At 43.2% G+C, this 16848-nt stretch overlaps 1 protein-coding gene across 4 annotated transcripts in view; it reads left to right on the top strand.

The window, feature by feature from the left end:
- The window catches only part of ABCB4 (ATP binding cassette subfamily B member 4), a 74451-nt gene that overhangs the window by 44790 nt on the left and 12813 nt on the right, over positions 1 to 16848 (top strand). For all 4 annotated transcript variants that reach the window (XM_018047295.1, XM_018047296.1, XM_018047297.1 and 1 more), the window contains 6 exons: positions 1988 to 2092; positions 5819 to 5896; positions 7505 to 7588; positions 8838 to 9041; positions 12872 to 12972; positions 16319 to 16459. In XM_018047295.1, coding sequence (XP_017902784.1) covers positions 1988 to 2092; positions 5819 to 5896; positions 7505 to 7588; positions 8838 to 9041; positions 12872 to 12972; positions 16319 to 16459 — 713 coding nt within the window. The remainder of the gene's footprint in view (positions 1 to 1987; positions 2093 to 5818; positions 5897 to 7504; positions 7589 to 8837; positions 9042 to 12871; positions 12973 to 16318; positions 16460 to 16848) is intronic.

The raw sequence follows: 16848 nt of genomic DNA, 5'->3' as shown, positions 1-16848 counted from the left end.
GAGACAAGATGCTCACCTCACAGGGTGGTTGGGGGGTGGGGGTGGGGGAAGAGTTCACGCCTCAAGGGTTGAAGAGGCCAGGCTCTGGGCTCAGACCAGCCTCGCCATTTAATTGCTGTGCTAAGTCGCTTCAGTCATGTCTGACTCTTTGCAACCCTGTGGAGCCCAGCAGGCCCCTCTGTCCATGGGATTCTCCAGGAAAGAATACTGGAGTGGGTTGCCATGTCCTTCTTCAGGGCACCTTCCTGACCCAAGGATAGAACTTACGTCTCTTACGTCTCCTGCATCTTTAAATGGGTTCTTTACCATTAGCGCCACCTGGGAAGCCCCCAGTTGCTGTGCAAACTTGGGCAAAGGCTTCACCTTGCTGTGCCTCAGTTTGTTCATCTGTAAAATGAACCTACCTCCTAGGATGGCTGATGATTAAGAGATGATAAAAACTATACTCCAATAAAAATTTTTAAAAAGAGAAGTGATATAAGTAACGATTAATATGCAGAAAGCATTTAAGAGTCTACCTCAAAGTAAGTATTAAAAAGTGTTATTTACTACATCATTGTTCAGTAATCCTTACAAGGCTTGGAGAGGCTGAGACACAGAAGGAAACCTCCTACAATCCAATTGTTAAATTCCCTGAGGGACGTTTATCAGAAGGGATCAGAAATATCTAAGGCTCCATAAAATCCAACATTTATATTTTATGTCCTTAGTTAATCTCTAATGTTATTGGAGAGAATTTTTGTTAGAGTTGAATTATTCCCCATCATATAAAAAATTTATTATGCTTCTGAATTGGAAAGTTGGTCTGCAATTAAGACCACAAATTAAAAAATAAATGAATTAAGGAGAACCCACCAACTGTTTTTACAGTACAGAATAAGGCAATCCTTGACTCTCTTGCAATTCAAAAACAGTGTGGGCTGTATTTATATGGGGGGGTCTCTCCTTAGTGTCAAATGGAGCTTTTGGAGATTGAGTAGAAAACAAAATAAACCAGTCCTGCCCCCAAACAGTTTACTTTCTATTGGGACAGACGCATAACACACACACACAAAACAAGTATATTACATGTCACAGGATCGCAGGCATTTTAAAAGCAGTGAGGCAGTGGAGGGGCTGGCACTGGGGGTGCTGTTTCGTGCAGTTTGGTCAGGAGAGACCTCTTTGGGCTGAGGCCCTACAGGATGGGGGGAGGCAGGTGAGGGGCGGAAGAGCTCAGGCAGAGGGAGCAGCAGGTGCAGAAGAAGGGGAATAAACATGACGGTGCAGCCACACAGAGTCCACGTGCAGCGTTCCATCCCATGGCAGTAACCACGCACAGTGAGTCCCTTACATACAAACCTTCAGGTTGTGAACTTGCAAAGGTGCAAACTCACATGCCAGGCCCTGTATGCCAGCTGTTGCACTACTGTACTTTACAGGGTTCTGTACTATAAGATTAAAGATATTTCCTTCATTTTTTGTGTTTGTGTTTTATGTATGCATTTGTGATAAGTATTATAAACTTGTTACTATGCAGCCAATCATGTTTCTTGGGGTATCTAGGCTAACTTTGTTGGATTTCCAAAAAAAATATTGGGCTAATGAACCTGCTCTTGGAACTGAGCTCATTCTTATGTAGGGCACTTACTGTGTTCCTCAAATTCATGGAGGCAGGAAGTAGAATGGTGGGACTTGATGGCTAGGGGTGGGGTCGTGGAAGTCCCTGTTGAATGGGTCAGGATTTCATTATGGATGATGAAGACTTCTGGAAATGGATGGTGGCGAAGGTGGTACAACACTCTGAATATCCTTAATACCACTGCGTAGTACACTTAAAATCTACCATTTAGCTAACTTGATGTTACATATATTTTACCACAGTTAAAAAAGAAACAACACATATTCAAAACCTAGTTTTTAAAATGGGATGCCCAAGCCATTGTTTCTGGGAGGAATATACAAGGTTCATGTAATCCAAGTGGGTATTTTAAATGTTCTCTTGTAGATTTTTGGACCAGGAGACGATGAAGTGAAGCAGCAGAAATGCAACATGTTCTCATTGCTTTTCTTAGGCCTGGGAATTATTTCCTTTTTTACTTTCTTCCTTCAGGTAGGTACCTATAATTTGATCTTCTTTATCGAGTTTATATTTAAGTAGAAAATATAGATTAATTATCTATTAGATTTTCATTAATTATATGTTAATATAGATTAATTATTGATTAATCAAAATCCAATAAAAAAACAGGTTATCCAAACTTTAGCTTTGCTGCTGTATAGCACGGGGAGCTCAGCTCGGTTCTCTGTGATGACCCAGAGGGGTGGGACGGGGGTTGAGTAGGAGAGAGGCTCAAGAGGGAGGGGATATATGTATCCTTATATGTATACTTATAGCTGATTAATGCTGTTGTACAGCAGAAACTAACACAACATTGTAAAGCAAGTATACTCCAATTTAAAAGTTAAAAAAAAACCTTAAAATTCTTAGCTTTGATTTGGAGTTTCCAAATCTTAGACTGAAATGAATTACAGACTCAATTGGCACAAGGCTCTTTGAGAGGGCAGAGTCCTAAGCAGTAGACATTGTGACTTCCCTGGGTGCTAAGTTACATCATGTTACAGGTTGGCCCTCTGCAGACACTCATTGCCAGGGAGAAAAGAGACTTTAATTCACAGGACAGCATAAGTCCCATTTAAACACAATGAGACATAAACTGAAAAAAATCAGTACAACAGCTCTCTCTTTTTGAAACCAAAAGTGTTAGTTGCTCAGTTGCTCAGTGTCCGACTCTTTGCAACCCCATGGACTATGACCCACCAAGTTCCTCTGTCCATGAGATCATCCAGGAAAGAATACTGGAGTGAGTAGTCATTCCCTACTCCGGGGGATCGTCCTGATCCTAGGATCGAATCTGGGTCTCCCGCATTGCAGGCAGTTCTTTACTGTCTAAACCACCTTACTTTTTACATAATATAAAGTAACTTCTCTGATCTTTTCTTCCCTAATTGATGAACTGTTTGAAAGAATGCACATTATACTGCATTTAGATATTATAGACCTGGCAAAAATGAACTAGTAAACTCTGATTGTACTTGTCTACCTAGACTTTTACCAGTGGCTTTTTGTCTCTTTAGTTCAGTGCCTTTCTAGTACAATCCATTAAGGCCACAAAATATTTCCTAGCCATGCGTAGTGTGTTTCTCTTTTGCTATAGTTGAGCCAGTGGTAAAAGTAAGCCAAGCTTTTTGTTTAGGAGTGATTGCCTTGCTGGCGGCACCTCAGTGTCCAATGTAGCCACAAGCCCAGGTGTGTTAGGGAGTGGAGCTAGTTACAAACATGTGCGACACCAACAGTGGACAGATGGCCAGGCCTTGAGCAATCCGCCAGCAAAGGTACTCTAGGAAATCAGCAAACTCTAGGCCTGGACTCCGGGGGCACTGACCACCCATCCTCTCGGCTTAGTGATATGTGCTCCCAAAGAGCACCCCACATGCCTGCACCAACACTCAATGTGGCTGGAGGCCCATCCCAGGGCCCCAGAAGCAAGCCCAACTGTGGGCATCTGGGCTGCTCTCTATAATTAGAAAGAGGGAAGTGTCTGGCAAGGATGCTGGGAGAAGACAAGTAGCCTGACCATTGGCTGGTCTGAGAGCAGGCAGAGCTGTGACGGGGAAGCAGCAAACTCACTTGGAGCCAGCACTAGAGACATCTGTCTACACCAGGGGTCCCCCACCTCCAAGATCAAATGCTTGATGATCTGAGGTGAAGCTGCTGTAATACTAATAGGAATAAAGTGCGCAATAAATGTCATGCTCTTGAATCATCCCCAGACCATCTCCCCACCTCATCTGTCAAAAAATTGTCTTCCATGAGACTGGTCCCTGATGCCAAAAAGCTTGGAGACCAATTTTTGTTGTTTTTCAGCCACTCAGTTGTGTCTGGCTCTCGTGTCTGACTGCTTGCAACCCCATGGACTGCAGTATGTCAGGCCTCCCTGTCCTTCACTGTCCCCCAGAGTTTACTCAAACTCATGTCCATTGAGTTGGTGATGCCATTCAACCATTTCATCCTCTATCACCTTCATCCCCCTTCTCCTCCTGCCTTCAGTCTTGAGCATCAGGGTCTTTTCCAGTGAGTCAGCTCTTCACATCAGGTGGCCAAAGTATTGGAGCTTCAGCTTCAGCATCAGTCCTTCCAATGAATATTAAGGATGGTTTCCTTTAGGATTGACTGGTTTTATCTCCTTGTAGTCCACTGGACTCTCAAGAGTCTTCTCCAGAAACATAAGTCGAAAGCATCAATTCTTTGGCACTCAGCCTTCTTTAGAGTCCAACTCTCACATCCATACATGACTGTTGGAAAAAACATAGCTTTGAATAGATGGACATTTGTCAGCAAAATAATGTCTCTGCTTTTCAATATGCTCTGTACTACAGGAGCCAAAATGCATCCCAACATAGAATTTTGTTGCTTGCATTGAAGATTGTTTTGCTTCAAGCATTAGGAACACTCTGAAGGTTGTAATTAAGATGGTATTATTATGCAGATGACACCACCCTTAAGGCAGAAAGTGAAGAGGAACTAAAAAGCCTCTTGATGAAAGTGAAAGAGGAGAGTGAAAAAGTTGGCTTAAAACTCAGCATTCAGAAAACGAAGATCATGGCTTCTGGTCTCATCACTTCATGGGAAATTGATGGGGAAACAGTGGAAACAGTGTCAGACTTTATTTTGGGGGGCTCCAAAATCACTACAGATGGTGATTGCAGCCATGAAATTAAAAGATGCTTACTCCTTTGAAGGAAAGTTATGACCAACCTAGATAGCATATTGAAAAGCAGAGATATTACTTTGCCAACAAAGGTCCGTCTAGTCAAGGCTATGGTTTTTCCTGTGGTCATGTATAGACGTGACAGTTGGACTGTAAAGAAAGCTGAGCACCGAAGAATTGATGCTTTTGAACTGTGGTGTTGGAGAAGACTCTTGAGAGTCCCTTGGACTGCAAGGAGATCCAACCAGTCCATCCTAAAGGAGATCAGTTCTGGGTGTTCTTTGGAAGGAATGATGCTAAAGCTGAAACTCCAGTGCTTTGGCCACCTCATGCAAAGAGTTGACTTATTGGAAAAGACCCTGATGCTGGGAGGGATTGGAGGCAGGAGGAGAAGGGGACGACAGAGGATGAGATGGCTGGATGGCATCACTGACTCGATGGACGGGAGTCTGAGTGAACTCCGGGAGTTGGTGTTGGACAGGGAGGCCTGGCGTGCTGCAGTTCATGGGGTAGCAAAGAGTCGGACACAACTGAGCAACTGATCTGAACTGAACTGATTCTCACTGAGATATTGTCCCTGAGAATTTTGAAAAGGAAGTCTCTTTAGAATGGGTCAGAAGCCAATTTCTAAGATACATTTAAGGATTTTGGTCTTAGGATTCTATTGCATATCAATGATTTACCAGTATATGAATTTTTTATTTTTATTTTTTTATGGAATTGGAGTTGATTTATAATGTTAATTTCTGCTGTACAGCAAAATGATTCAGTTATACATATGTAAACATTTTAAAATATTCTTTCCCATTATGGTTTATCATAGGATACTGAATATAGTTCTCTTTGCTGTAAGTAGGTCCTGCTGTTTATCTATTCCAGCTGAAATAGCAAACATCTAGCAGCACATGAATTTGAAGTTGGGACTTTGAGTTAGTATCTGATCATAGACTTTGTTATTTGAATAGTTGAGTCATATATAAACATTATAGAATTCCATGTGAATACACACACTTGTGTCAGAATGCTGGTGATGATTAAGAGAGACAAGAGGCTTTCTTCTTGTCCAGGGCTTCACGTTTGGGAAGGCTGGTGAGATCCTCACCACGAGGCTTCGGTCGATGGCTTTTAAAGCGATGTTGAGACAGGTAGGTGTGCGCACCGGAGCAATTTCTTCCTTCCCTTTCGAACCTCACATGCTGCCCTCTGTGCCGTGTGCCCTGGGTGTTCGTGCAGGAACTGGTCAGATCCCCTCTAGTTGCTCTAGTCCTTCAGTATCCAAAGACCTCTTAAGGTTTTCGTGGGAATAGGCTCAGCTAATGTAATAAATGGGGGCTAGTATGTCATGACTTTGGGGGCTTATTTTGCAACTCCCTCTATCCATGTGGATACTCTCACTTCAAGGATCTGTCTCTGTTTTCTGGATTCTTTGCAGGCCCTGAGGAGTCACTTGAGACTCCAGGATGCCTTTCAACAAAGGCAACAGTGGTTGGCAGGGGTTCTGCCCAACAGTTGACGCGACTTACTATGGGCGTCACCAAATGTTGACCATTGAGTTTTGTTTGAGCTCTTCTTCCATGTTAATTCACTTACTGGTTCACTCAAGCATCACTCACTATGTACCAGATGGTGTGCTGGTCTTTGGGACTACCACATGCATTGTCAGCCCTGTCAGGAGGGTGACAGCTTAGTGCAGAACTTGTGGGAAGATGTGCAAGCATAAATTCTCTATTTTATAGAGAAGGCTCAAGAGAGGGCCAGAATATTATCCATGTGGTTGACAGGAATTGATGACATTCCGGTTCACAGGAGGGCACAGGGCTGGTGTCATATTTTGTGCAAGACTTTTTTTCAGTGTCTTTTAAACTGTTGCTATGTAGGGGAAATTATTTTGTATGAAATTAAAAGATTCTGTGGATGAGGGGCATATAATGAAAATCATAGCTAAGACCTGAAATTTTTTAAATTGTATTTCTTTATTTTTGGTGGCACCGAGTCTTCATTGCTGTGCAGCCTTTTCTCTAGTTGCTGCAGGAGGGGCCTGCTCTCTAGTCGTGGTGCATGGGCTTCTCACGCTGCAGTGCATGGGCTCTGGGCACACACGGGCTTCAGGAGTTGTGACTCCCGGACTCCAGAGCACAGGCTCAGTAGTTGAGCTGCGCAGGCTTCACATTGACCCGTGGCATGTGGGACCTTCTTGGGCCAGGGATCAAACGCATCTCCTGTGTTGGAAGGTGGATTCTTTACCACTGAGCCACCAGGGAAGCCCTAAAATAGCCTCTTTAATCCCTGCTTCAGATAAACAAAACTAAACATGGTAAGAAACCAGGGCTGAGGATCTCGTGCCTAGAATTTACAAGAAAGAGCCATGTCCAGCCCAGCTCCGCCACCCTTTGTGAGAGGAGTGGCCCCATCAGGGAGCACGTGCTGGGAGCACAGGTTGTGAGGAGTGGGTGGATGGACCCGCAGGCGCCACGGTCTCAGGTGAAGCTGGCAGTGAGCTCAGTTGCAATCTGGATAAGCCCCGCCCCCACTGGTGCGCTTTCCGGGCACAGCTGGGAGGGGTCCTGTGGGCTCCCAGTGTGTGCTCAGGGCAGGGACCCGAGCTCCCCACCACATGGGAGGTCTCCCCCAAACTCCAACACCCAAGTTCAGAGTGGGTACTTCCTCAGCATTGAGAGTTTGAGATGTTTCATCCGATTTTTCTCTGCTTGTTTTAATCTGGAACTAATTTAAAGGTGTATTGTGTGCCTTAGGACATGAGCTGGTTTGATGATCATAAAAACAGTACTGGTGCACTTTCTACAAGACTTGCGATGGATGCCTCCCAAGTCCAAGGGGTATGTAGACCTCATTCTACTACTGATTTTCTTTAACTTGGTTTGGGATAAACATATGGCATAGCTGCCACTGTTAAGCTGCCTCAGCTGCAAATAACAGACAACTCAAACTGGCCTGAACAACAAAGAGGAAGGTTAGACATCAGGGTTGACGGATCCATTGGTTCACAAGTGTCCAGAAGGACCCAGGACTCTGTCTGTTAACTCTGAGCAGCTCTCAGTCCTCAGAATTGGCTTCACCCTGAGGCTCCTTCCCTTGTGGCCACAAGGTGGCTTCTGGGAGCAACTGGAGCTATAAGCATCCCACGAAAGAGAAGGCATACCTGGACCTCAACCACCAAACCAACACCCTTCCTTTAAATCTAATTTAATTTGTGTCGCATACCCAACCCTGAACCAATAACTGGCTCAGGAGGGTGCCGCCCTCTCCCTGGCTTTCGCCCCCAACCTTGGAGCTGAGGCCTGTTACACAAAGCTCATTGCTTCTGCACAATGCAAGATGTCACCTATGATGTCCCTATGACATCCCTCATTTTCTGATTGGTAGAAACAGTACTTCATCTTTATGAAGGCTTTCCAGAGGATGGTCTCTTAGGATCTGTATCCTTTGCAACTGATGGTCTCTTGGAGCTCATGAGCCTCCCTCTTATACATGTGAAGCAAACAGGCTTTAAAATGACCAGAGTGTCCGAGGTTTATTTGCTCTTTAAACATTGCCTTCAGGAAAAAGTGTATGTGCCCCATAGCCTCTCCCCAAAGCAGAGCAATGGTGACTTGGTTCTGTGATGCTGAATCCATGTGGTCAGCAAAGGAGTGAGAGTTGAAAGGCACAGACAGAGACTAACCTGCAGAGCCTCCCAAGTGATGCATGAGACTACTTCGGGCACCTGATGCGAAGAGCCAACTCGTTCGATGCTGGATAAGATTAAGGACAGGAGGAGAAGGGGGTGATAGAGGACTAGATGGTTGCATGGCATCGTAGACTCGATAGACATGAGTATGAGCAAATTCTGGGAGATAGTAAACGACAGGGAAGCCTGGCATGCTGCAGTCCATGGGGTCGCGAAAGAGTTGGACACAACTGAGCGACTAAACAATAACAACAATCTTGGGTTTACTGTAATGAAAGAGAGCAAATGTTAGCACAGGCATAAATCCCTGTCTCATGGTTCTGACCAGGAGGCTGAAGGCTGTAGCTCACAGGTCTGCAACTTAAAATACAGCTCCCTCTCTTCTTTTGCTCATCCAGGCCATTGGGACCAGGTTGGCTCTGATTGCACAGAATACAGCTAACCTTGGAACTGGTATTATTATAGCATTCATCTACGGTTGGCAATTAACCCTTTTGCTGCTATCGGTTGTTCCAATTATTGCTGTATCAGGAATTGTTGAAATGAAATTGCTGGCTGGAAATGCCAAAAGAGATAAAAAGGAACTGGAAACTGCTGGAAAGGTGGGTCAAATAAGGCTTCAGTTGATATAAGTATGGTTGATAAGACATGGGTTTTATTTGATTGATTTGTTACAACATGCATATTTTGGTAATGTTAGTGCTCCTGACAACTAATAGTGGTCAGCACTGAGTATGAAATATCTTACTGTCAATGCCTAGAACTTGAAAATGGGATAATTAATGTAAAATTTTAGTGTATAGAAAGTGCTATATTCAGAAAATTTCTGAGTTTTCAGAGTTCATTTTACCTTTCACTTTGTACACTGATGCCATTGTTAGGACAAAGGTTACCCCTGTTTTACAGACAAAGAGTCCTTAAGGCAGAGAAATATGTGTATTGTTCTAAGAAGACAGTCCTTTTCTCGGTTGTGATTTCTGTAGTTAAGTTAGGCAGTCACCAGAGGGCAGTAATGCTCAGATTTGTGATTCTAATTGTAACGGCAATTGGGCACACACTGAAACTTGGACCTTACTTTGAGCCAGTTATTGTTCTAAGTATTTATATGTCCCAGCTCATCCTCACAAGAATCCTATGAGTCAAGGACTAATGTTTTGCCAATTTTACAAATGCGGAACTCAAGAATGAAACAAGTTGATGGCTCGGATTCAAATCCTGGTCTACTTCAAAGTTCTTTACCATATAGCTTCTTCATATGGGTTTAAATGTGTCCAAGCCTACATTTTATTTACACATACATGTATTTAAATGTTAAGTGTAGTCAACAACCAGGAATTTTTTTACCCTTACTTATGTAAATATTATGCTACATTGAAACATTAATAGGTGAAGAAATAGTGAAAATTATGATGTAGTTTCTATAGCACAGCATTTGCAAAGCGTTTTCACAGACAATACTGCTTAGGCCTTAATACACTTATGGTTACTCGAGGTGGGGCAGATAGCATGTCTCGCTCATAGGAAAGAAGAGCAGTCAGCATGATTCCCAGACTTCAGCTCTCAGGTACCCAGAGTCCTGGAAGACCCTCTTGGCTGCTGGCTGTGGCTCCTTTATGGCGTCATTTCCTTGTTGTGTTTGTCGCCACTAAAAACCACCCCAGAGTGTTTGTTTCCTTTCTCCTGAACCCTACTGCTTTTCACATTTCAGAAGGGAAATTGCCAGTAGGTAGAGTGAAGATCATTTTTTCTTAGACAAGTTACATGGAAGAAAACATCTTAAATCTAGTTAATAGAGCCTTACTTCTGTTAAAAATGGCTAATGACACTGAAAGTTGCCAGAGTTTTCTGGCAGGAGCAGGGCTGTTAGAATGGAACAGCTTGGCAAACAAAACGCCATTCTTGATCATCTGTCCTGGCCTTGTAGCCGCTCAGTATATCATACTGGAGATCCCTCACTTCTCTGGCCATCAGTTTTCACTTATATAATGTGAGAAATTGTACCAGATAATGTCCCAGGTTCCTTTCCGCTACTACTCTGTCATTTCAGGGATCAGAGGATGAACAACTCACGTTGACCAGTCTGAAATATTTTTAGTAGCTGCTTTAACCTAATAAGGGTTTTGTTTTTTTAATGAGAGGTTAGGAATTATAAATGTTAATTATCAGCAATTCAATCATATTTCAATTTGGTTTACTCTGTCAACTCCTGATTAACCCAAAATGAGGGTTAGAAAGGTCTTGGAGTCTCTGCCCCCCAACCCTTGCCCTCTGCTCTTCTGCCACACCACTGTTTTTTTGTTGTTGTTGTTCTTTGTTTGTTTTTTAAGTTTTCATTGACCTGTGTGCAGATTAGTCATGGTTTGGGAACATGGGGACTTGGGATAATTTCCCATTTTCATTTTCCAGAAGAGGCTTAGTGATAAGGGTGTTGGTTGCTGGACTGGGAAGAGGGGAGGGAGGCTGTTTAGTCACCCTCTTGACTCAGGCCCTGCCTGCTGACTGAGATACGGGGCCTACTGACCCAGAATGAACCCTCAAAGCACTTAATCCAGGGACCAGAAAATGAGAAGTTGAGTGAAAGTCCCAACAACTAGTTTCTCCTTGTGTAAATTGCAAAGCAGGGAAAGTAGAAGAGCATAATGGGTTAAGAGCAGGGCCTTGGCATCAAATAGCCTGGTAGGAAATCCTGTCCCGCCTACTCATGAACTCTGGAGCCTTAGGCAAGGCTCTTCTCTGCTCTGTGCCTCAGCTCCTCACCTGTGCAAACAGGAATAAGAACATGAACCTCAACAGGGTTGTCGCATGAGGTAATATCTGGCACAGAGTAAAAGCCCATCTGTAGTCTCTATTCTGGGGCTTCCAAGGTGGTTTAGCAGTACAGACTCCACCTGCAATTCGGGAGATGCAGGAGATGTGGGTTTGATCCCTGGGTTGGGAAGATTCCCTGGAGGAGGAAATGGCAACCCACTCCAGTATTCTTGCCTGAGAAATCCCATGGACAGAGGAGCCGGGCAGGCTATAGTCCATGGGGTCACACAGAGATGACTGAGCACATTCTCTATTCCGGCTGTGATTACTGTTAGATGTTTCATTTATAATAAAGATAAAAGACTCTTCAGCTTGAAGTATTGACTATCTTTCTTTCATCGGGTTCCAGAAGCTGAGAACTGAGATAAAAGTCTCCAACCTAAGATTTCATTTTAGATTTTTGCCTCATGCTCCTTGTGCCAATGGTTTAGATGAATCAACTGCAGAACTCTGATTTAGGCTAAAAAGCAGAGTCACAGACAATTAACTTCAGTCAGGGGTGGTTTAGCTGTCACAATCAGAAAACCGCTCTGGCGGGTTTGGGTCAAAGGGTTTGCCATAAGGACATGCGGGAGTGCGGGGAACACAGCTGATGGTAACTGCAGGGTCCCCAGGGTCCTCTCTTAGAGCCACTAGCTCTCTCGTCTCTGAGTCTGTCTAAACATTTGTTCTGTTCCTCAGTCGCTGAATGTTCAGGCCAGCTTCCTACACATGCCCTGGTGACCTTAACCTCTGTATCTGTAGGCCCTCCCAAGTCACAGAGTTGCCCTCAAGTGCAGACACTAAATCCAAATGGCCTAAATCTGTCAGATGTCTGTCCTGGTTTCATCATTAAGGCCAGGTCATAGCGTTTACAACTGGAATGTTCTCAAATGAGGATAAGCATATTCTTTCCTAAGAAGCAGTGTGCCTTAGGGAAGAAATGATTGCACCTTCAGTAGACCCTTAGAAATCACTTGGGGTTTCCCAGGTGGCTCAGTGGTAAAGACCCTGCCCGAAAACACAGGAGACTCAATCCCTAAGTTCGGGAGATCCCGTGGAGGAGGAAATGGCAACCCACTTGAGTAATTTTGGCTGGAGAATCCCATGGTTAGAGGAGCCTGGCAGGCTTACAGTGCATGGGGTCGCAGAGAGTCAGACACGACTGAAGTGACTTAGCATGACTATCTCTTCTAAGATCCTATCCTATAAAGAAAGCAAAGTCGCAGAGGGGTTTGACTAAAGCCAGTCAAGTAATTGCCTGGTGGCAAGGCTGGGAATAGAATTAGGTTTCGTGTCCAGACCACTGTTCTTGCCCTAAGCTGATCTGTCTCTCAGCATAGGGCATAGGAAGGCTTGCCCACCATGCATAATAGCACAACCGGTGGTGCCTTTAAGATGCACCAGGTTTCTCACAGAGCTTGTCTTGAATAACACATTATGACCACGCTCTACAAACCGAAGGAATTGAAAACTCATCAGTGCAAGCTTTGGAGTTCTTTGGACAGAGCCCTGAGACTTATTTATATACAATATATTATATATATAATAAATACATGTATATTTATTTATTTCAGAAGTATTATTATTTATTATTTCAGCAGTAAAAGCCCCACTTCTAATCAAGATCTGTTCTATGTTACAGATTGCAACAGAGGCAATAGAAAATATTAGGACAGTTGTGTCCTTGACCCAAGAAAGAAAATTTGAATCCATGTACGTTGAAAAATTGTATGGAGCTTACAGGTAATGAGCATATGATTGGTACTAAGAACCTAGTATTATTGATTGCAATTTTTAGGCTGAATTTTTGATTGCAGTTTTTATTGCTGCCGCAAACAATGATATGATTATAAGGATGACCTTTTTTCAATAATTATCTCACTGAAAACAAGTAATTTTTTGATGCAGTTGGACTATAGGATTGGATTTTTATATCTCTTATAAAAATAGTACGATTGAGTCTCTGAGAGCTAACAGGAACAGAGGGCTGCACAAGTACTTTTTTTTTTTTCCACCAGTGCAGGCAACATAAACAACCCATCTGGTGATTCAGGTAAACATTCTTTTAGGCAGTTGCCCAAGCCTTTATTTTCTTTGGATTGTGTAAGACTAAACCAAAGATGAAAGTGCAAGTGGAGAGTGAAAAAGTAGGCTTAAAGCTCAACATTCAGAAAACGAAGATCATGGCATCTGGTCCCACCACTTCATGGGAAATAAATGGGGAAACAGTGGAAACAGTGTCAGACTTTATGTTTGGGGGCTCCAAAATCACTGCAGATGGTGATTGCAGCCATGAAATTAAAAGACACTTACTCCTTGGAAGAAAAGTTATGACCAACCTAGATAGCATATTCAAAAGCAGGGACATTACTTTGCCGACTAAGGTCCGTCTAGTCAAGGCTATGGTTTTTCCTGTGGTCATGTATGGATGTGAGAGTTGGACTGTGAAGAAGGCTGAGCACCGAAGAATTGATGCTTTTGATCTGTGGTGTTGGAGAAGACTCCTGAGAGTCCCTTGTACTGCAAGGAGATCCAACCAATCCGTTCTGAAGGAGATCAGCCCTGGGATTTCTTTGGAAGGAATGATGCTAAAGCTGAAACTCCAGTACTTTGGCCACCTCGTGCGAAGAGTTGACTCATTGGAAAAGAGTCTGATGCTGGGAGGGATTGGGGGCAGGAGGAGAAGGGGATGACAGAGGATGAGATGGCTGGATGGCATCACTGACTCGATGGACGTGAGTCTGAGTGAACTCCGGGAGTTGGTGATGAACAGGGAGGCCTGGCGTGCTGCGATTCATGGGGTCGCAAAGAGTCAGACACGACTGAGTGACTGAACTGAACTGAAACCAGAGATGAGACTTGCTTTGGGGTTAAAGTGTTTCCCTTGCTCTCTGGATGAGGGCCAGATCCATCCTATCCTGAGAACAAAGACAGTCTGTTTCTCTCCTTTATTCTTGAGCAACTCAACAAGCCTCCAGCATCTGTTTGCCCTTGTTTCCAACTAGGGCCCGTTCTCATGAATGGATATATTTTAGCACTAACAGAACTGAACACAAGCTGAATCACAACTTTGTGGACTAGAACAGTGGTTTTGAACACTTACGTATTTGGACAGAGATAGTTGTGAATTTCTCAGTGTATCCACCCTCTTAGTTATGTATACTTCATGTAGCGACATTTTTCTGTCCCTTTGATGTTTGACATACATGTCAGAAGCACTGTAAACTGTTCAGTACCATTAAGTATTGTAATACTATGCTTACAGCACATAAGTCAAACTAGCCAAATAAGTAATACTTTGAATTTTCCCTCTTGCCAAGTGCCTTCCTTCTAATCTGAAAGTAAATGAATTACTATTCTTTTGGAGGATTTAGAATAATGAAGTGTAATAAAGTAGCGAAACTAGTAGAGGGTAGCATGAGGTCTAATTAGAAATAGTATAGAACAAATTGTGTTTGGGCTGGTGGGATCCAGTTCCAGGAAGAAGTTCTGATGTGCCTCTGTAGATCTCACTGACCCTACTTTTCCAAACCCCAAACATGAACAGACTATTATCCAAAACATAAGAGACTATAACTAGTCACAGAAGATGAGATAATAATATTAGACAATCGAATTTAGACAATTCAAACTTTAGTCTTAACTCTAACATCCTTTGTTTTTGACACAACAATCATGCTTCTATCATGTGTTGAATGTCTGAATTACTAGATATTCATGTGTAATAAGAATAGCAACTATCATTTGAACATCCTCTGTGACTATGCCAAAGCCTTTGACTGTGTGGATCACAATAAACTGTGGAAAATTCTGAAAGAGATGGGAATACCAGACCACCTAACCTGCCTCTTGAGAAATCTGTATGCAGGTCAGGAAGCAACAGTTAGAACTGGACATGGAACAACAGACTGGTTCCAAACAGGAAAAGGTGTATGTCAAGGCTGTATATTGTCACCCTGCTTATTTAACTTATATGCAGAGGACATCATGAGAAACGCTGGACTGGAAGAAACACTAGCTGGAATCAAGATTGCTGGGAGAAATATCAATAACCTCAGATATGCAGAAGACACTACCCTTATGGCAGAAAGTGAAAAGGAACTAAAAAGCCTCTTGATGAAAGTGAAAGAGGAGAGTGAAAAAGTTGGCTTAAAGCTCAACATTCAGAAAACGAAGATCATGGCATCTGGTCCCATCACTTCACAGGAAATAGATGGGGAAACAGTGGAAACAGTGTCAGACTTTAATTTTTTGGGCTCCAAAATCACTGCAGATGGGGACTGCAGCCATGAAATTAAAAGACACTTACTCCTTGAAAGAAAAGTTATGACCAACCTAGATAGCATATTCAAAAGCAGGGACATTACTTTGCCGACTAAGGTCTGACTAGTCAAGGCTATGGTTTTTCCTGTGGTCATGTATGGATGTGAGAGTTGGACTGTGAAGAAGGCTGAGCACCGAAGAATTGATGCTTTTGATCTGTGGTGTTGGAGAAGACTCTTGAGAGTCCCTTGGACTGCAAGGAGATCCAGCCAGTCCATTCTGAAGGAGATCAACCCTGGGATTTCTTTGGAGGGAATGATGCTGAAGCTGAAACTCCAGTACTTTGGCCACCTCATTTTGAAGAGTTGACTCATTGGAAAAGACTCTGATGCTGGGAGGGATTGGGGGCAGTAGGAGAAAGGGACGACCGAGGATGAGATGGCTGGATGGCATCACGTACTCGATGGACGTGAGTCTGAGTGATCTCCTGGAGATGGTGATGAACAGGGAGGCCTGGCGTGCTGCGATTCATGGGGTCGCAAAGAGTCGGACACGACTGAGCGACTGAACTGAACTGAACTGTGAGCTAAGTACTGTGCTAGACATTTATATTGTCTATTTAGATCTCAAAGCAGTTTTGTATATCCTGGTTATCCCCCTGTTACAAATCAGAAAACTGATACATAGAGAGGTTAAATCACCTCCTCTGATTATAACTGGGATCAGAATTTAACGGGTAGACTAAACTTAGAAGCTGCGTTGTTTGTATAACCGAGTGTTAAAGAGGCTGAAGAGATGATTACAGATATACTAATTTGCTTTTCAGGAATTCTGTGCGGAAGGCACATGTCTATGGGCTTAGTTTTAGTATTTCCCAAGCATTTATGTATTTTTCCTATGCTGGTTGTTTTCGATTTGGTGCCTATCTCATCGTAAATGGACACATGCGCTTCAGAGATGTTATTCTGTAAGTAATCTTTTTAAATTTATTGAGATTATTCCATAACAGAGCTTCAGTAGGTCTATGCAAAAGTTTGTAGTAGACTGAAAAACTAATTTATGATGAAGCCACAGAGTTGAATCTACTCTAGAAATTGGATGTTGTCAGTACTCCAAGGATAGTTTCATTTATCGATTGGACTGAAGTCAACCAAGCTAGTGAACACGATCATAAACCAGACTTCTAGTAATACATAGGACAGGAGGATAGCCGGCATTCTCAATGTGGAAATAAAACATAGTTAGAAAACTGCGAGAGGTTAAATAGCTTACCATTTATGGGCAGCCAAAGATGGCCTTGCCAGTGGGATAGGAATGCGTGAGTGAAATCTGGGAAAGACTGTCTTCCATAACCAG

Source organism: Capra hircus, chromosome 4, assembly GCF_001704415.2.
Source record: "Capra hircus breed San Clemente chromosome 4, ASM170441v1, whole genome shotgun sequence".
In the NCBI taxonomy this organism is placed as follows: domain Eukaryota; kingdom Metazoa; phylum Chordata; class Mammalia; order Artiodactyla; family Bovidae; genus Capra; species Capra hircus.
Note: the sequence above shows the minus strand (reverse complement) of the source record. Positions and strands in the feature narration are given on the sequence as shown.